Here is a 20,880-nt window from a genome sequence, read left to right on the forward strand (position 1 = left end):
CTTTTTTGCAAACTTTCCTCTCCTGTAGAAACTCACTTCTCCGTTGCGTGAACATTTTGGCAACCTCTTATTTGTACTCCCAGTAGGTTCAACGCATCTCTCCTTTGAACACATATGTCCCCAGCAAACATTTCCCTTGCACATGGAGGAGCCCTTCCACTCTGCAAGTTCACTCTCTGTTTCAAATAGCCATATCCTGGTACCCAGCCTCCCTTGCACATAAAATCTCCCTTCCTTGCTCACCAACTTCCCGCCTACCGGCCGCCACCGCCCCCCCCCCCCCCCGGACTCCCCCCGCCACCGCCCCATGTGAAAACTCCCTCACATTCAGCCCTTTGCACACCTGGGCCCCCCGTTCCCCATACACCCTGCTCTCTTGGCTCCCCACCCACCTGCAGGATGGTGTGAGTGGGAGCCCTTTGTTTCCTGTAGGCCTGACATTTCCCAGAACACACTCAGCCAAGATTCCCTGTGCTGACTCAGGAGCCCCGGCATCCCAGGAAACCAGCTCCCAGCCCATCTGGGTGTGTGTGTTGTTGATGGGGGAGGGAGGACAGGCTTCAAGCATGCTCCCCCCACAATAGGCTGACTCACCCCTCTTCTCACAGTCTGGAATAGAAGGAGCTGGCTGGGGCATCTCTCCTACCACTTGAAGAAGGGATATGACACCGCACAAAACAGTCTCCCCCCCCCCGCCCCCCCCCCCGCCCCCAACCGTGTCTATACCCCTTGGTCAGGAATCAGACCTCCCAGTCTCTGTCCCTGTGCTATTCAACCTCAGAAGAGCCTTAGGCTTTTCTGAATTTCAGCTTCCCAGCCTGTATAATGCACTAGGGGGACCCTGCTATGAATTCTCATTGGTCTGTAAAGAGATGACACATTTTAGAGCCCTGGGCCTGTGCCCAACACCCTTTCCAGGTGATTCAGTTTCAAGACAGAAACCACCCCCTGTACTGTACCAGACACAAGGGTCTGACTCAGGAGCTAGGTGGCAGCTCACCCCAAGGGGCAAAATACATAAAAAGCACCTGTGACAATCACTCATCCTACAAAGCTGTGACTGAAGGTACCAAGCTGGGTACCACATGCCTCACGTACATGAGATCATATCAGCTAGCCTGGTGACCACAAGCAAAGGCTACAAGCTGGCAGAGCTCTGAGCCTCAGTATCCCCATTTGTAAAGTGGGGTCATGGCATTCCCTCTAGGGTTAATGAGAGAGAAATGCAGTGAAATAGTGTCTGTAAAGAGCTTGGCACAGAGCCAGTACAGAACAAGAGCTCTATACATGAGAGAAATTTCTTATAGTAAAACCATTCTTTTCAAAATTTCTGTGAAGTGCTTACCATATGCTTTTCTAGGCTCTGGGGACACAGGAAGAAACAATACAGACAATCTTTGCCTTCTTGGTACTGGCTTCTGGTGAGGGGCACAATAAATAAGTATATGTAACAAATAAATAAATGAGTATATGTAATTAGGTGACACTTGTTAGAAAAATAAACCTAGGAAGGGCAGGGAGAGGAGGGAAGACTGTGCGTTTAAATAGGGTGGTTCAGGGAACTTCTCTGATGGTACAGTGGTTAAGACTCCTCACTTCCACTGCAGGGGCCACTCATTCTTTGATCCCTGGTTGGGATCTAAGATCCCATGTGCCACTTGGTGTGGACCAAAAATAAATAAATAGGGCAGTCAGGAAAGGCCTCATTGAGCAGACATCATTTGAGTAAAGATCTGATGGAAGTAAGGGAAGGAACTATTGAAATAGCTGAGGGAAGAATGTTTCAGGCAGAGGGAACAACCAGTCCAAAGTCCCTGCGATGGAAAAAAATAGGAATGAGGTTAATGGCAGAGTGAAAGGGGCGAAAAGGATAAAATGAAGTCTGGGAGGTAAACAGAGCCAGCTCAGATATGCTACAAGGAGTCACTCACGAGTCACTCAAGAGTTGGACAGGACTGAGTGACTGAACTGAAGGTTCAAATCTATACAATTTATATGTATGATCCTTTTTTTTTTTTTTTACCTCTTTGGCTGCACAGGATCTTAGTTGCAGCACACAAGATCTTCCATCTTCTTTGCATCAGGTGAACTCATTAGTTGTGGCATGTGGGATCTAGTTCCCTGACCAGGGATCAAGCCTGAGTCCCCTAAATTGGGAGTGCAGAGTCTTGGCCACTGGACCACCAGGGAATTCTCAGATGTGTGATCTGGACTCACTGCTATGCCTTTCTGTGCCTCTGTTTCCTTGACGGTGCAATGGGGATGACGATGATCCCACCTTTTAAGATTTTGGGTATAAAATGGTAAGTGCAGCTCCTGGGACAAAGCAAGTACACAAATGTGTCGTAAATAAATAAAAAATCCCCATAACAACCCTTTTTACAGATGGGGAAACTGAGGCTCAAAGGAGACAAGTCTGTTGGGAAAGGTCATCCTGGAAGTCAGTGTTGGAACTAGGATTTGGCCTTAAGACAATTTCTTTCACTGCTCTGGGCCAGTTTCCCAGTTGGTAAAAGTAATTGGCTCCTGTGACACTGAACACACCTTTTCCCAAACAATAAAGTAACAGATCCTCATTTTACAGATGAGAAAACTGAGTCTGGGGCTCAGACTGGGGGTTGGGAGCGGAAGTTACTCCCTCAAGGGGACGCGGCTAGGAACTAGCAGAGGCGGGTCTCAACCAACGCAAATGGAATTCCCAAGTTTCTGAAAGTCCTTCCCGGCGCAGCGTGAAGAACGAGCGGGCTGCTGGACTCGTCGCAGGGGGTTACAGGGAGACTAAACTAGCCAGTCGAGGGCGTGGCGAGTTTGGACTAGTTGCGGGGTGTAGCGAGGGGTCTACTCGCCCGCGATCAGGACACCAGCACCACAAACACGACCTGTCAGGGACTCGCAGTCCTCCCAGCCAAAGGAGGTGGGAGGAGCCAGACAAGGCTCGTCCGTTACGTCACGTCCGGCGAGGCGGGGCGTCGGGGCTTTCCCCGGGATGGAGGAGGGAGTATCGGTTAACCCCTCCGTGGCTGGGCGGGCTGGAGCTCCAAGGGCCGGAACCCACGAATTGGGGCTCCCCAGCCACACCCCTCGTGGGATTTAAAGGGACAGGAGGGGCTGGGCCCGGTCGAAGCCCGAACCTTGCGAACGGGCATGAGGCGCTGCCCTTGCCGGGGAAGCCTGAGCGAGGCGGAGGCCCAGGCGCTGCCGGCGGCAGCCCGCATGGGACTGGCGGCGCCGCGAGGGGGGCGGCGGCGGCAGCCAGGGCAGCAACGACCTGGGCCCGGAGCTGGGGGCTCGGTGGGACGGCCGGAACGGGGCGGGCCCCGGGCCCGGACCGAGGAGTCTAACCTCCACACTGAGTCCCAGAGGGCCAGCCTCGGGTTTGAGTCGAGGGCCGACGGACGGGCTGAGCCTGAAGCAGCTGGCCTCGGAGCGGAGACGGAGCGGCCCAATCCAACGACGGAGCCAGGCAAGTCCATTCTCCGGACACATCCAGGAGGGAGCAGCCACTGGTCAGAGCTGGAGACAGCCAGTGACTGGACGGAGACCGGGACAGATGGCTTTTGGGCTGATCCACACAGGACTGACGTCCAGTCTCAGCCCCATAGGGCTAACCTCTGGGCACAGCCAGGGGTTGACGGGCCCTGGACAGAACTAGAAATACATGGGTCACAGACCCAGCCAGAGAGGGCCAAGCCCAGGGCTGATAACCTCTGCACCCACCAGAACAGGTCAAGCGTCCGGACCCAGCCAGAGGGGTTCCCTCTCTCAACAGAGCCGGGTGCTGACAGCTCTTGGAAAGAACCGTTCACCGAGGGCTCCAGGACGCAAAAAGGTACGGAAGACTCCTGGACGGAGCTTCACGCTGATGGCTCCCAGATACAACAGGACACTGAAACAGCCTGGAAGCAGCTTGACCCCGGTGGTTTCCCAACACAAGATACCGATGGCTTGTGGTCACATCCCGGCACTGACGGACCCCAGACAGAGCCTAGGACAGACTGCCTTTTGGGGGAGCCCAACCAAGATGACTCATTAGAGGAACCAGAACACAGGGAGTTGGTGACTCACCTGTACCCTCACCTGGCGGGTAGCCCCCTGACTCCTGTGCCCCGCCTCATTATCACTCCGGAGACCCCTGAGCCTGAGGCTCAGCCAGGGGGACCTCCCTCCCAGCTCGAGGCGGGCAGTGGTGGCTTCTCCTCTGCCTCCTCTTTCGACGAGTCTGAGGATGACGTGGTGGCTGGGGGCGGAGGTGCCAGCGACCCCGAGGACAGGTCTGGGGTGAGTGGGACCCACCCCGCCCTTGAGCCAGACCCCCACAGGCCCCATAGCCCACCCCCGACTCCCACACCCCCGCCTTTCCTTTGAGAAGTTCTCTAGAACTCCACCAGCAGTTTTATCTCCAGGCACCTCTTTCATCCACCAATCTCTTCCCTCTGACGGCAGGGTTCCTTAGCTTTCCAGGTGCCTTCCTCTTCATTCTCTCCTTTCCCCCGCCTCCAGTCCTGGGGTCTAAAATGGATGGCTGCTGGCCGACTTCATGGCACCCAGGAACCCCTAAAAGTTGTGTGAGTCCTGTGAGTATATACACATGCTTTTGCAGCAAGGGTCTGTGACTTCTGTTGGATCCTCTAGACAGTGTGTGATCCCCCCCAGACTTTAAACAATACTAGTTTAGGGAGACAGAAAGGGTGCACTTTCTACCCCACTTTGCTTAGTCTGGGGCCCGTAGCTGCCTTAAGGGATCATCAGCCTTCAACACCCCTAAGCTCATTCACTTCTGTAGGCAGCAAGCACCCAGAATTTTTTTCTTATCATTCTCAAAGGGCTATGTGAACCCCAAACGCTAAGGGACCCCAGCCAAGGACTCTCCAATCTCCCCACTGCATTGCCCCAGCTCCCCAGGGTGCTCCTGCAATCTCTTGTTTACATTCTCCATCCTCAGCTTGGGTGCGGTTCTCTGCCGGTGAATCAGGAGGGCTGGCAGGGAAGGTTCAGGGAGGGAGGGTCAGTGCAGAGGCAGGTATGAGAGCCTCTCATGGGTCAGCCTGCTGGACCCTCCCATTGTCCTGGGGCCCCTGGCTGGAGTCTGCCCTGAGCCCTGCTCACCCCATATGCTTCGCTCTCTGAACGTGCTCACACATGTGGCCACAGATGTAAGAGATAGACCTGCCCCAGCTTGCCTGCGCTGACCCTCTGGGGCTCTGCTGTTGCTGTTCCCTCTCCCTATTCCCTCACCTCCTTGGCATCTCAGAGCAGCTGAGCTGAAGCGAATGAAGAAAAGAAAAAAAATAACAACTCTCAAAAAAAAAAAAAAAAGCAACAGCTCTTACTCGCTCATGCCCAGCCCTGTGCCAAGCTCTTTCACCGATTTATTTATTTTTTGGTTGCAGCTTGCTGCACAAGGGATTTAAGGTCCTCAATCAGAGATCAAACCGGCTCCCCCTGCACTGGGAGTGCAGAGTCCAAACCACTGGTCCGCCAGGGAAGTCTCTGTGCTGAGCTCTTTGCTTGTATCAACTCATTTAAACTTCACAGCAGCCCTGTGAGGTAGATACTATTATCCCCATTTTACAGATGAGGAGACTGAAGCACAGAGACTCATCCAAAGTCACAGACCTTGGAAGACACAGATTCCAACTTTTACTGAATGCTAGGCACTTTTTTTCTCAGTGCTGTATATGTGTTAACTTGTTCAATTTTTATAACGGTGCTGTAAGTTTGGGATTATTATCTCTATTTTACAGAGGGGACACTAAGGCCTAGAGAGGTGAGATCACTTGCTTAGAGTCGGCCTTGTCTGGTCAGAGCCTAGATTCTAACTCAGTTCTGACTGAGTTGAAAACCCAGGCATTTTCACCCCTATAATGTGTGGATCCATTCCTCCTTATCTGCCTTCTTCTGGAGCCTTTCTGTCTTCAGTGTTTCCTCATCCTCTAGAATCTGCCTCCAGGGCCCAGCTGTGACCAACATTTGAAGGTGCCCAGCTCCAGAGTCTTCCATGGCTCCCCAGGGCTTTCCTGATAGCAATCAGGAGTTTGGTCCTGAGTTCAGAGCTTCCTGTCTCCAGGCTCCTTCCTCTGTTCAGCTTCCCTTCTCCCCTCCTGACCCCTTCTGCTGTTGCAATGGAGCCTAAGTACGAGCTGTTCCCCGAACACACTGCTGCCATCCTGCCTCTGATTGTTGCTCAAGCCATTCCCACCGCCCTGAATACCCCTTGCTTCCTGCTCCCTTCGTTTTGAAATCCCATCTGACCTTAAAGACCCAGCTACTTTCTTCCTTTCCTCCCCGCTTCCTTCCTTCTCACGTGCATCCTCCTAATCAGGCAACAGACAGTCCCCAAGTCCCTGCTATGTGTTTGGCTCCATGTTGGTTTTGCCAGGAACACAGCAGTGACCCAGATGCTGCCTGCATGGAGCTCCCAGGTCACTGGGAGGAGACAGACCCATCACCAGGTAGTGATAGCTCGGATGGGTCAGGGCTGGGATGGGGGAGCCCACAGGGTTGTGGCAGTCCAGAGAAGGTGACTGGCCAGACCTAGGGTATCAGAGAGGACTTCCTGGAGGTGGGGGGCGGGGCATGTGAGCTGAGGGCATGATATCTGAGACAGCCCAGATTAACCATCAGATCTAAGAAAAAAAGAGATAAAGAAGATACTGAATCTGCTTATGATTCATTGTATGTGTAGAACTTCCCATACTGCTTATGATTAAAAGAAAGAGAAATACACTTTCAATCAACTTCCTTCAACCCAAACTATATTTTTGGAGTACTTATTCTGTGTCAGGCCATGACTGAGGACATGCTTGTAACCATGGCAATCTCAGTTCTGCCCTCAGTCAAGGCTTGTAATCTGGCAGGGCTGTGGTGGATAAGCCCAGGGCAGTGAAGGCAGACCAGAAGTAGAACCCCAACACTACACTGTGTGATTTAGGCAGCTGACTTCACCCCTCTGGGTCTGTTTCCACCCCTGTAATACAGTCAACAGTCCTCCTGGGGTGGTGTTTTTAGGATTAGGTGGGTTATGCCACGCTGAGCCTTTGTCATTGTGCCTGGAATGTTCCAGGTGCTTAGTAAACAGGAACTTTCATTCATCACCTCCTCTCCATGGCTGGCAGCTGGAGAGGGGAGGGAAGAGCCCTTCCTGAGTCCTGCAGTCCCACTCCCTGGTCTGTGTTTGACCTTCCCGCCATCCATTAGATGTCTGCTAGGTAACGGGGCTTCAGGGTATAGGAGATAACATGGCTTTGACCCTCAGGTGGAGGGAGATGAGCCATGTAGGTTTTTTTCTGTGAACACGACTCATTTTCCCAATCCTTGCTAAGAGTTTGGTATGTGTTTGGAGCAGAGAAGGTATTTGTGTGTGTGTGTGTGCGCCTATGTGTAGAGGTTCCCAGGTGGCACTAGTGGTAAAGAACCCACCTGCCAATGCAGGAGACATAAGAGATTCGGGTTTGGTTCCTGGGTCGGGAAGATCCCCTGGAGGGCATGGCAACCCACTCCAGTATTCTTGCTGGGAAATCTCATGGACAGAGGAGCCTGGTGGGCTACAGTCCACAGGGTCACACAGAGTCGGACAGGACTGAAGCGACTTAGTATGCATGTGCACATGCACATGCACACACGCGCACGCGTGTGTGTGTATGCACATGGGCGTGTGTGTGCATATGCAGTGAACTCAGGCACTAACCAGTTCTCAAGATGCTCTTGGTTGAGTCAATAGGATACAACTAAATCCTTGTTTTCTGTTTGCTTCTCTTTTATTTGCTGTGACCTCTTTTTCTCTGCATCTATGTTTCATTTTCTTTCTCTGTCATCCCTGTGTCTCCCATTCTGTTTCTGTTTCTTTCTCTTCTAGTAACTCTGTGTCAGTGGGAAGAGGTCAGGACTGCTGTAGTAACAAACAGCACCCAAACTTAGTGACTTGGAGCAACAAAGGATTTTTCTATTTTGGCTGTGTTGGTTGTGAGATCTTAGTTCCCTGACCAGGGATTGAACACAGGCCCTCAGCAGTGACGGGTGAGGTGAGGGGCCCCTGCTCCATGCTGTCTTCACTCAGCTTCTGTTTCTCTTCCCACAGTGCCCTGCCCCCCTTCCTTCTTTAATAGGAAAAAGAACATGGAGTCACTCACCGGCTTTAAGACTCCACCTGAAAGTGACACTTGCAGTCACATTTCATTGGCCAAAGCTCAGTTCACGAGGGCAGGGGTATCCCTGGCGGGGAGACAGGCCTGAGGCCTTCGGTGGGCAGCTATTGGCGCTGCCACAGCCTCTGTCTCTGTCCCCGTCATCACTTTGTCCCCTGTCTCTATTTCTCTCTCTGTTGTTCGGCTTCTGTCCATCAGCTCCTTTATCATTTTCCCTGGAAGATCTGCCTTCATTCAGGAACAGCAGGCTTCCCCATTTTTGGTGTGTGTATGTCGTGGAAAGATTTGGGGGGGTTGCGGGTGACTGCAATAAAACCTAGCCTATCTTTACTCCTTTGAGAAGGACAGAGAGACACAGATACAAAGTGATCCCACTGAGGGACTTCCCTGGTGGTCCAGTGGTTAAGACTCTGTGCTCCCAATATAGGGTTCGATCCCTGACTGGGGGAGATCCCTTATGCTGTGCAACCAAAAAGTGATGACACTGAGATAAATGGAAAGGGACTCTTCTCACCTTTGCTGAGGCTTTGGGGGTGCTCATGATTACCAAAGTAAGTGAGCTTTGCTCACCCCAATGAGCTTAAGCCCAGTGATCCCAGGAAGCCCCCCTGGCCCTTGGAAAGACCCCAGGCTGCCCCTTGGCTCCCTCTCAGGGCACTCGCCTCATCCCCCTCCCTACCTGGCCTCAGCCCTGACCCCACCCTCTCTGCCCTACACAGAACAAGCCTTGGAAGAAGCTGAAGACGGTTCTGAAGTATTCACCCTTTGTGGTCTCCTTCCGAAAACACTACCCTTGGGTCCAGCTGTCTGGACACTCTGGTGAGAGCGGGTGGGGAGAAGGGTGACTGGGGGGTAGGCCGGGCTGGGCAGAGAAGCCTGGGCAGGGAAGGAACTGTTCTTTGTACTTTAGGTCCCCCATCTGTAAAATGGGCTCAGTGACAGACTCCAGTTCCTGGAACTGTTGTGGCACGTGCTTAGGCCTGGGCCGGGTCATTCATCCCTCAGGATGGAGGGCTGTTTCCTGTTAGCCTGGTGTCAGGGTGGTGGGGGGCAAATCTTTGACCACGGAGACAGAGGGGCCTGAGCTCGAATCCAAATCTTTATTTGTGGATGGCTCTGGGCAAGTTACTTTCCTTCACTGAGGCCCTACCCCTCCTAAATGTCAGTTCCCAGTCCCTGTCCCCATCCTGTGTCTGGAGCAGAGCAGGCCCCCAGGAAACAACAGCTATGGGGCTTCCCTGTTGGCTCAGTGGTAAAGAACCCGCCTGCTGATGCAAAAGATGGGGGTTCGATTCCTGGGTGGGGAAGATCCTCTGGAGAAGGAAATAGCAAGCCACTTCAGTATTCTTGCCTGGGAAATCCCATGGACAGAGGAGCCTGGTGGGCTACAGTCCATGGGGTTGAAAAGAGTTGGACTCAATTTAGTGGCTAAACAACAACAAACAACAGCTTTAATGTTTTTTTCCCCCCAGGACCTAGCACAGTGTCTTAAGCACATATTAGCATGAGGCCAAGCATCTAGCATTTTTGGTAAAGGGCTAGATAATAAATACAAAGTACTCAACTCTGATGTTGCAACACGTAAGCAGACATAGATAATGTGTTCCAATAAAGCTTTTTTGTTTTTTTCTTTTTACAAAAATAGGCAGTGGGCTGGTCTAGACAAATTGTTCCCATCAACAAAGGGAAGGGAACTTATCTTCCTGTTCATCCTCAGATCTGAGTCAGAGAAAGGCAAAATCTCCACCGCCCCCCCCCCCCCCCGCACCCCGCAAAACTGTCAACACAGGCCTGCCATCTGTATGTATCCTAGTTACTATTGCTGAGTTTAAAAAAACTGAAAACAAAAAATTCAAAACTTAGTGGTTTAAAAATAAAAAACAACTTAGTGGAATAAAACAACCATATTATTACACTCGTAAGTTTTGGGTGATACCTGGGAATTCAGACAGAGCATAGCAGGGATGACTTATTGCTGCGCCATGATACCTGGGAATTCAGCTAGGACAATCGAAGGCTGCAGGCTGGAAACCTTTGGAGATTCATTCATTCACACACCAGGCAGTTGATGCTGGCTGTTGGCCGGTTCTCCACTGGGGCTGCCAGCTGGAAAGCCCGTATGTGACTTCTCTGTGTGGCTGCTTGGGCTTCCTCACAGTATGGTGGCCTCAGCAGATTTCTTACTTGGTAGCTCAGGACTGAGAGGCAAGGGTCTGTGACAACAAAGTAGAGGCTGCGTCTCAGACTCTGAAGTCGTAGTGTTGCTTCTGCCATAAGAAGCAAGATTCTGTCAAAATCAAGGGGAAAAGAATTAAAGAATTAGATTCTACTTCCTGATTGGAGTGGCAAAATTCTAGACGAGCATGTGTACATGAGCTACTCTTTACTTATCATATATATATGATGAAAACAATGCCCCAGGAGAAGGGTTTGTGATTACCGTTACAGACATTTTGGAAAACATAATCTGAAAATACTATCTGCCTCAGTAAAAATTTGTCATTCTAATCTACACTATCTGCATGGCCCAGGAAATGCCAGTTTGTGAATTAACCAGGTCCGTTTGTTAGCACTCTGGGACTCCAAGCTGAAACAAATGCGAATGTGCTCTGGAGAGTCATGCTCTTGACTCAGCTCTCACAAAAGTTCTCACCGCTGATCGTGAGCTCATAATCCAAAATTACAAAACAAATGAGGACATAGTGTGCTGGGAACCCGACTCTGTTTAAACAAAAATGCAGAACTAGGCCCTTCCTTCACCAACTCTGGCCAAGATTTTTTTTTTAATTGAGGAATAATTGCTTTACAGTATTTTGTGGTTTTCTATCATACATCAACAAGAGTCAGCCATAGGTGCACCCATGTCCCCTCCCTCCCAAAACTCTCTCCTATCTCCCTCTCCATTCCACCCTTTTAGATCGTCACAGAGCACCTGCTTGAGTTCCCTGAGTGCTACAGCAGATTCTCCCTGGTTACCTATTTTACATATGGTATTGTAAGTTTCCATGTTACTCTATGGATACATCTCACCCTCTCCCCTCCCCCATGTTCATAGGTCCGTTCTCTATGTCTGTTTCTCCACTGCCTCCCTGAAAATAAATCCGTCTTTTTAGATTCCATATATATGCATCCGTATACAATATTTATATTTCTCTTTCTGACTTACTTCAATATAATAGGCTCTAGGTTCGTCCACCTCATTAGAACTGATTCAGATACGTTCCCCTGGCCAAGATTTTGAGAGCTGCAGGGAGGGAGAGAAAGTATTGCAGACGGGTCAGGCAAGATGATGGTGGCCAGGATCTAAGACACACGGGGAGGTGGCTCATCCAGTTTCTGACCCTCTTGTTGATGGCTGCTCATAGGGAACTTTCAGGCAGGAGAAGATGGTTGGATTCTGAAGCGTTTTTGTCAGTATGAGCAGCACAGCCTGGAGCAGCTGATGCGTGACCCCCTGCGGCCTTTTGTGCCAGCCTACTATGGCATGGTGCAGCGGGATGGCCAGACCTTCAATCAGATGGAAGATCTCCTGGCAGACTTTGAGAACCCCTCCATCATGGACTGCAAGATGGGCAGCAGGTAGGTTCAGGGGCAGCCATGGGGCAGAGGTGAAGGGTTGGGTGGATGTTTTTGAAGATAGCACCAAACTGATCTTCTTCTTTTTCTTTTTAAACAATACTTAATTATTTATTTCGCCATACGTGGTCCAAGTGGCATGTGGAATCTTTAGTTGTGGCATGTGGGATTTAGTTCCTTAACCAGGGGTCAAACTGGGCCCCCAGTACTGGGAGCACAGAGTCTTAGCCACTGGACCACCAGGGAGGTCTTAAGCCAGTCTTCAAAGTGGTTGTAGTAGCATCCTTTCCCGCCAGCAGTGTATGAGAATTCCAGTTCCTGTTTTACTACTTTTAGCTATCTTGGTGGATATCTCTTTATTTTTTTAATTTCTGTTTCTCTGATGACCAAAGAAGTTAAGCATTGATTAGCCATTTGGATATCCTCTTTTGAAAAATGCCCATTTTACTATTTTGTTTTGCCCATTTTTTGACCAGGCTCTCTTCTTGTTATAAAGATTTGTAATTCTTTATATATTCTGGATACAGGTCCTTTGCTGGAGATACAAACACACACACACACACACACACACACACACACACACACACCATTCTCTCTCTCTCCAACTCTCCCATTTTACTCTCTTAATGTCTTTTGATAAATAGAAGTACTTTTAATGTAGTACAGTTTATCAATTTATTTCATTATGGTTAGTAGCTTTCAAAGAAATCTGCCTACTTTAAGATCACGATGATCTCCTGTGTTTTCTTCTATAAGCTTTGTTTTTAAAAAAAAAATATTTATTTATTTTTGACTGTGCTGGGTCTTTGTTGCCGTGGGGGCTTTTCTCTAGTTGTAGCGAGTAGGGGCTACTCTCTAGTTGTGGTGCACAGGCTTCTTATTGCAGTGGCTTCTCTTTGTTGCAGAGCACAGGCTCTAGGGTGTGCAGGCTCAGTAGTAGTTGTGATTCCTGGGCTCTAGAGCACAGGTTCAATAGTTGTGGCATATGGGCTTAGTTGCTCTGTGGCATGTGGGATCTTCCTGGACCAGGGATCAAACCTGTATCTCCTGCATTGGCAGGCAGATTCTTTACCACTGAGGTACCAGGGAAGCCCCTACAAGCTTTGTTTTAACTTTCACATTTAGATCTGCAATCCATCTAGATGTAATTTTTATATATGGTGTGAGGCAGGAATTGAGGTTCATTTTCCCTTTCCATAGGGATATCCTGTTGACCCAGTATCATTGATTGAAAAGACTACTCTTTCCCCACTGAATTGCAGTGCCTTCCTTGTCATAAATCGGGTGAATGCACTTGTGTGTCTGTTTGTGGACTCTGTCCCAGTCCATTGATCTATTTGTCTATTCTTGTGCCACACTGTAGTTTTATAACACTCCTTGATATCAGGGAGTAAAAGTCCTCCAGGTTTGTTCCTCATAGTTTCCCTTGTTACATCCTTTGTGTCCCAGGACCTACCTGGAGGAGGAGCTGGTGAAGGCACGAGAACGGCCCCGGCCCCGGAAGGACATGTATGAGAAGATGGTGGCTGTGGACCCCGGGGCCCCCACCCCCGAGGAGCATGCCCAGTGTGCGGTCACCAAGCCCCGCTACATGCAGTGGAGGGAGACCGTGAGCTCAACGTCCACCCTGGGCTTCCGGATCGAGGGCATCAAGGTGAGGCCCAGGAGCTGCTGGCCTGTTTCCGGAGGGCTAAGAGCTAGGTCTGAGACAGAGTGACAGAAAAACCAACCAACTAGGATGTCAGAAAAAAAACTGGAAAGATGCCCAATTTGGAGAGCGAGCAGGAGACTGCAGAGGATGGAAAAACAGGCTGGGAGAGGTCCGCTTCTCTGTTCCTGCCATGTCTGTCACAGACCGAGTTTTGTTTATCCACCCGCCTGAAAGTCTCTTGATTCCATCTTCTTTCCCCCTCCCCGAGGCCCTGTCCGAGTCCAGCCCCATCTTCTCGTACCCCAGCCCCTCTGGGCTCCGGGATGCTGAACTCACCCACTCTGATCCATCATCCAACACAGCAGCTGGATGGGCTTTTTCCTCCTTATGCAGAAAAGTTTTCTCTTCTTCTTTTTTTTTTTTATAAATTAAATCTATAGCTAGCCACCACAGTTTGAAAGTCAAAATAATGTAAAAGAAATCTCTCTCCCAACCCTGTTGCTCTTCTTCCTGTTCTGTGCCCGCCCCTCGCCCCCAGCCCCACACCTGCTCATGGGGAACCACTTGATCAGTTTCTTATATTTCTTCCTGTATATACAAACAAATGCAGCTGTGTATCCTACATTTTCCTCCCTTTCTTAAAAAGATGGCATGGTCCTGGAGAATTTTCCTTATCATTGCAGAGAGATTTTCCTAGCTCCCTCCTTCCTTCCTTTCTTTTCCCTCTGTGTTAGCTCTCTGTGGGTGTGCCACAAGCCCCTATAGATGGCACAGTGAAGTACTTTCATTTCTTTGAAAGGGTCCTCCTGTCTCCTGCCACAGGCCCTCTGCAGTTGCTGTTTCCTGTGCCAGGGCTACTCTTCCCCTTTACCCTGGTTGACTGACTCTCAGTTATTTTCCAGTCTCCTTCCAAATTCCACTCCCTCTGGGAAGCCCTCCTTGATTTCTGTCCTACTAGTTCAGGGCCTCTCTTTACCTCCTTATAACTTCCTACACTCCCTTATCTTATCTCCCTTTATGATGATCTTATTCAGTGTCTGCCTCCCTCATCTGATTATAGCTGTGCTGTTACCTCTATGTTACCATTGCCCACAGGGCACCTGGCTGGCATAGCCTGGTAGGATGACTCAGGGGGCCCTTTGTACCTCTCTCAGACGTAACAAATGACATTATTCTCCTTTATTTTATTGCTTCTCTGCCTTTTGACTAAGATCAAGTGTAGCATGGGAGCTTCTCAGATGGCCCAGTGGTAAAGAATCCACCTGCCAGTGCAGGAGATGCAAGACACGCAGGTTCGATCCCTGGGTAGGGAAGATCCCCTAGAGTTGTTGAGTCGCTAAGTCGTGTCCGACTCTGCGACCCCATGGACTGCAGCACTCTAGGCTTCCTTCTCCTTCGCCATCTTTCAGAGCTTGCTTAAACTCATGTCCATTGAGTTGGTGATGCCATCCAACCATCTCATCCTCTGTCGCCCCCTTCTTCTCCTGCCCTCAGTCTTCTTCAGCATCAGGGTCTTTTCCAATGAGTTGGCTCTTCACTTTAGGTGGCCACAGTATTGGAGCTTCAGCTTCAGTATCAGTCCTTCCTAACGAATATTCAGGGTTGATTTCCTTTAGGATTGACTAGTTTGAGCTCCTTGAAGTCCAAGGGACTCTCAAGAGTCTTCTCTAGCACCACAGTTTGAAAGCATCTCCAATATTCTTGCCTGAAAATTTCCATGAACAGAGGAGCCTGACGGGCTACAGTCCATGGGGTCATAAAGAGTCAGACACGACTCAGTGACTGAGCACTTTATTGAGTGGTGCCCAGCACTGTGCTATGGATCCTACACACTCAGGCTCTCCTAATCCTTATACCAGCTTTAGGAGGTGGATATTAACACAATCCCATTTTCCAGATGAGGAAATCAAGGTTGAGGCAGGTGAAATGACTTGCTCAAGACCACTGAGTTAGGGAGTATCAGAGCCATGATTCAAAGCCACATCCAAGCCTCTCTAAAGCCCACTTGGCTAGAGCAGTTCAACCAGGGGGGTTCAAGGTCAGAGCCGAAGGACTGGTTGCTCAGGAGTATGACCAGGTGGGCTGGCTTCCCCTAAACAGCAAGTAAGCCTGGAGGCAGGTAGTTGCCCCCCAGAGGTGTCTGAGGCTGCTTGGTGTTGGGTGTGGGAAGGAAAAGCCATGATACCCCTCGTCTTGCAGAAAGCCGATGGGACCTGCAACACTAACTTCAAGAAGACGCAGAAGCTGGAGCAGGTGACAAAGGTGTTGGAGGATTTTGTGGACGGGAACCACACAATCCTGGTGAGCAGGACACGCGTGCCCCCATATTTAGAAGCGTAGGACTGCCACATCCTTGTTCCTCCCATGTTAACCATCTTTTGCTTCAGCTGACACTGGGCTGGCATTGCTCACTGTCTTGTCAGGGTTGGCAGGGCCAGGAGCACCCTGCTGTCATGTCTGGTGGCTGCCTGTCTCAGCTCCTGGCTTGATCGCCCGGCAGGCTGGCCTGGGCTTGTTCTCACAGTGGAAGCAGCAGGCCAAGAGAGCAAGTGAAAAAGCAAGGTCTCTCAATGACTGGGCTCAGAATGGCCACCTTCATACCTGCAAGGTTCTATTGACCAAAGCAACTCATATGACCAAGCCTACATTATAAAGGAAAGAGTCTGCCTCTTGGTAGGAAAAGCTGCTAGGAATTGTGGGCATTCATATAATCTACCAGCTACACTCTTGTCTGTGCCACCCTGATGCCTCCAGTCCTGCCTGCCCCCCCCCCCCCCGCCCCCGCCATTTCCCCATGGCTCCTCTTATCCCATCCTGGCTGGGGTCTAACCACTTCTTTGGGGGAATGAGATGGAGTCAGATCTCAAGGTGGGTAAGAACCCACAAAGTCCATGAACTAACCAGAAATCTTTCCTCTCACCCACAGAGAAAGTACGTGGCACGCCTAGAAGACCTTCGTGAAGCTCTGGAGAGCTCCCCGTTCTTCAGGACCCATGAGGTGCGAGCCCCAGCTGCCATGGGACAGAGGGCCCTGTGTGTGTGTAGGGCGTCTGGGTCCAGGTGGCCTCAGGAGAAACCGCTGACAGGGTCACCTGCCAAAGCTATAAAAGGAGACCCTGAGGGAACTCCCTGGCTGTCTGGTGGTAAGGACTGTCACTGCTGAGGGCCTGGGTTCAATCCCCAGTTGGGGAACTAAGATCCCACAAGCCTTGTGGCACATCCCAAAAAAACAAAAGGCCCCTCCCCCAGGTTTGGGGGGTTTGCTTCTTTAGGGTAAGCAGCATCAGGAATTTCAGGGAGGGGGACAGTTAGGAGCATGAACTGCAGGCAGCTGGCCTGGGATGAAGGCTGGCCCGGCCATGTGACCTGGGGCATGTGACCTGCCCCCCTTGGGCCTTGGTTTCCTCCTGATACAGGAAGGGAAAATAGTACCTTCCTTATGGAGCTGCTGAGGTGGACCTGAGCGAACACAGAGTGCTGTTCAGAGTGCAGAAAAGTTCCCAGCTCTTGTGATGATTTTGTAGCCATAATTATTATTTAACATAATTTTTCTTTTATTTTTGGCTGCATCAGGTCTTAGCTGTGGCATGCGAGATCTTCGTTGTGGTGCTCAGGCTCAGGGATGGTGGTGCTCAGGCTTAGTTGCTCTGTGGCATGTGGAATCTTAGTTCCCCAACTACGGATTGAACCTAAGTTCCCTGCATTGGAAGGCAGATTCTTCTCTCACTGAAGAAAATAATTTTATGTATTTTTGTATCTTTGGCTGCCCTGGGACTCTAGCTGCGGAGAGCAGGGGCTACTCTCTAGTTGTGGTGCAAGTGCTTCTCATTGCAGTGGCCTCTCTTGTTTTGGAGCGTGGGCTCTGGGGCATGTGGGCTCAGTCAGTAGTTCCTGGGCTCTAGTGCACAGGCTTAATCGTTGCACATGCATGGGCTTAGCTGCTTCACTGCATGTGGGATCTGGAATGAGGATTCTTAACCAAACCACTGCATTGCCAGGGGAGTCTCCATGATTACTTACAGTTATTGTTCCCTGCATTCCTCCTTTGGCAGCTCTCCCCCTCCCTTTCCCAGCCTGTGTCTCTTTGGAAGCTGTCACCTCTCTGGGGCTGTCCCAGGAAGTCTGTGGTGATGTCACCAGGTGTATCTCCATGCTCTTCCATCTCTCTCTTCCAAGTCCCTCTCTCCTCTTTCTCCTGTTATCACTGACTGCCGAAAGAGCCACATCTGGGAGTCGGGCGGGCCCATGTTTGAACCCCAGCTGCCTGGGCAGTGGCTCTGCAGGCCTGTCTCCTGACCCGTAGGACAGGGTACCAGTAGCACCTGCCTCCTGGGTGTTGTGAAGGTTAAGTGGATTAACTTAGGTAAAGCCCAGCCCACAGGAAACCTTCAGTGTGTGCCAGTTTTTACTGTCACATTTGTCATTAGTGACCATCACTCTCATCATCGTCACTGCCTTTGAGCTTCACATTCGAGGCACAAAGAGGAGGCTTGGGGACTCTGTCTCTTCTATCCTCGTGTTTGGTTTCACTTGCCTGGTGACTAGAATCTGAAAAAAAACGAGTTGCCAAGATTTAAAATCTGAGACTTCAAAAAAAATAAAATAAATAAAAGTTATTACAAGATAAAAAAAATAAAAATAAAAAAAAATAAAATCTGAGACTTCATACCAAAACTGGGATTTCTAGTTTCCTTTGGACCACAGGAGACGTGGCAGTCCTGGGCCCCTCCCTATATGCCAACAGCCGTCCACACCTGGGCGGTGTCGCCTCTCCTGACAGCCACCTGCTCAGCTGCCCCATCATCTGGGTTCTCTGGAAGAACTGATGTTTGAAACCCAACTAGAAGAAGGGAGGGGCTTGCAAACCTGGTTAGACAAGAGGAAGGAATGTGTTGCTAATTAAAAAAAATTGTTTTATCCATTTATTTTTGGCTGTGCTGGGTCTTCACAGCTGCTGCTCGAGCTTTCTCTAGTTGCAGAAAGCGGGGGCTACCCTTCGTTGCGGTGTGCAGGCTTCTCATTGCAGTGGCTTCTCTTGTTGTAGAGCACAGGCTGTAGGGCACGTGTGCTTCAGTAGTTGTGGTTCCCGGGCTGTAGTGCACAGGATCATTAGTTGCAGCGCACCAGCTTAGCTGGTCCACAGCATGTGAGATCTTCCTGGACCAGGGATCGAACCCATGTCTCCTGCATTGGCAGGCAGATTCTTTACCACTTAGTCTCCAGGGAAGCCCTGTATTTCTAATTTAAAAAAGAAAAAAAACAGCCCAGTATCTCCCTAGGGCGGTGTGCCCAGCTCCACAAGGCAGTTTGTGAGCTGTGGAACATGGAATGCTGCAATGATCCCAGGAGGGAGGGGCTCTTACCATCATTCCCATTCTACAGATGAGGAAACAGCCTGGAAAAAAGGAAGCCCCTTGCCTTGGGTCACCAGTAGCAATTCCCTGGGGCTGAGCAGCTGCTGCCTCTTACCATGAGGAGGCATTATCCACACCCTCAGTCCCCACCAGGCTCCTCTGACCCATTTAGGATCCTGCAGGCATTGGATTTTGTACCCCAGTTTGAAAAGGGGTAACAGCTAACACTGTTTTACATTAAAATTTTTTATTTTAGCTGTGTCAGGTCTCAGTTACAGCTCTCGGGCTTCTCTAGCCACTGACTTCTTTCTAGCTGCAGTGCACAGGCTTAGGAGTTGCAGCACTGGGGCTTAGTTGCCTGAGTCCTTGTCCCTTGCATTGCAATGTGGATTCTTAACCACTGGACCACCAGGGAAATCCCTATTTTGCATTTGTTTATACAGGCCCCGTCTTCTAAGAGCTTTATGTGGATTACTTCCTATATATAATATGCATAGCAGTCTTCAATGTAAATAGTACTTTTTCCATTATTCCCTCTTTGTATGTGATGATATAGAGATAAGGAGAGTTAAAAGTCCCCTGCCCAGAGCCCTGCAGCCTGTAAGTGGCAGAGCTGGGGCTTGAACCCAGGCAGCCTGGCTCCAAAGTCCATGCTATCAGCCACCCTCAGCTGTCTGCTGGGGCAGGGACCTTGGCCGTGCCTGCCCCTCCCTTTAACCTCGTCTCTCCCTCTGCAGGTGGTAGGCAGTTCCCTCCTCTTTGTTCACGACCACACCGGCCTGGCCAAGGTCTGGATGATCGACTTCGGCAAGACTGTGGCCCTGCCTGACCACCAGACGCTCAGCCATCGGCTGCCCTGGGCTGAGGGCAACCGTGAGGATGGCTACCTCTGGGGCCTGGACAACATGATTTGCCTCCTCCAGGGCCTGGCCCGAAGTTGACCTGCTCATCCACAACCAGGTTCATTTACTGGATGGTGCCCATCTGACTGGAGGGGCCCCAAGATGCGAGGGGGCCTGAGGTCAGCCACAGGGGAGCTGAAGTCCAGGGATGGGAGAGGTTGCATTGCACACCACGCAGGACCAGTGCGGAAGATCCGAAGGGCCTTGGAGATAGGGGTGGGGGCCCGCCCCACCCTTCGATGAGATGGGAGGTTATTAAGAACTGGAGAGGCAGTGTGACCTGGCTGGGGTCCGCAGTTGAGTCAGAACCAGACTGGGCCCCTGGCCAGCCAGGAGGGAATGCAGAGGCTGCAGCTAAACCACGCGCCCTGAAAGAACACAGTGCACGTGATTGCACGGTACAGGCGTGACCTCGGGCCTGTCACCACATGAGTGACTGTAACCACAGCCCCTCCCTCTGCGGGCTGGCTGCTGGCGGGCCGGGAGAACCAGACCTCATTAGTGAACAAACGCAGCAGCTCTCCTCCCACCCAGCAGAGTCATAGCCCCCACTCTTCATCTGGGGGCTGCCAAGGCTGGCAGAGGCTCTGAGGGTGTGGCGCTGGGGATCGGGCCTGAGAGCTGACACTGCTGGACAGGGCTCGGTTCACCCTGTCCTACCTGCCCTTGGCCCCACGAGTTCCTCCCCTGCTCATGGGAGAACTGCTGACCCCCCTGCCGACCGAAACCACAGCCACATCCTGTGCCGCCACCGTGACAGCACCACCTCGACCCTCAGGCACCAGCCTCAGCCTGGGGACTTCCTCCTTCTGCCCTCTGCCCTCTTCTGTCTCCTTCCTCCTAGCGGGCTGCGGTCACAGGAAGGGCTTTCAGACGCCAGGCAGACTTGGGCCTGGCTTGGGACCCAGCCACTTTCCTCGGGAGTGCCCCCTCTCCGGCCTCTGCTGAGAAGATTCCCTGCTTGACTGGGCCTGAGGTGCAGGGTGGGTGGGGCTGGCAACTTGGTCCAAACCAAAAGACCCCAGCACCCTGAGGTGTGGGTGGAGCCCCTCCCCCTCCCCCCTTAGCCAAAGCTCTGGCGTGGTCTTCCAGGCTGAGGGTTGCTCCTTTTCTACTGACCATCTTTATACTTATTTATACGAGAGAGGTAGTTGTTAGATGGGGCCGCGCTAGGGATCAGGAGGCAACATCGCTTCACTGCCTTCCTCCTGTGACAACACCCCAATAAACACATTCATAGTCCACTTCGTGGT

At 51.0% G+C, this 20,880-nt stretch overlaps 1 protein-coding gene and 1 long non-coding RNA gene across 3 annotated transcripts; one reads left to right on the forward strand and one right to left on the reverse strand.

Moving 5' to 3' along the window:
• Window positions 1–3,023: 3,023 nt before the first annotated feature.
• ITPKC (inositol-trisphosphate 3-kinase C) lies at window positions 3,024–20,871 on the forward strand. 2 transcript variants are annotated; one of them, XM_061139341.1, is made up of 8 exons: window positions 3,024–3,829; window positions 4,501–4,574; window positions 8,864–8,963; window positions 11,510–11,723; window positions 13,170–13,374; window positions 15,571–15,672; window positions 16,298–16,369; window positions 19,463–20,871. In XM_061139341.1, the coding sequence occupies exons 1-8, from the start codon at window positions 3,145–3,147 to the stop codon at window positions 19,664–19,666; spliced, it is 1,656 nt and encodes a 551-aa protein (XP_060995324.1). In that variant the 5' UTR covers window positions 3,024–3,144; the 3' UTR covers window positions 19,667–20,871. The 2 variants fall into 2 exon arrangements, with proteins under 2 accessions (XP_060995324.1, XP_060995323.1); XM_061139340.1 differs by lacking the exon at window positions 4,501–4,574 and having other exon boundaries at window positions 3,025–4,278.
• On the reverse strand, window positions 8,981–15,533 carry LOC133054383 (uncharacterized). The gene is made up of 3 exons (XR_009692399.1): window positions 13,708–15,533; window positions 11,311–11,388; window positions 8,981–10,431 (listed from the first exon to the last, which is right to left on the reverse strand). It is a non-coding gene; the product is annotated as an uncharacterized LOC133054383 (long non-coding RNA).
• Window positions 20,872–20,880: the final 9 nt, after the last annotated feature.

Source organism: Dama dama, chromosome 4, assembly GCF_033118175.1.
Source record: "Dama dama isolate Ldn47 chromosome 4, ASM3311817v1, whole genome shotgun sequence".
Taxonomy (NCBI): domain Eukaryota; kingdom Metazoa; phylum Chordata; class Mammalia; order Artiodactyla; family Cervidae; genus Dama; species Dama dama.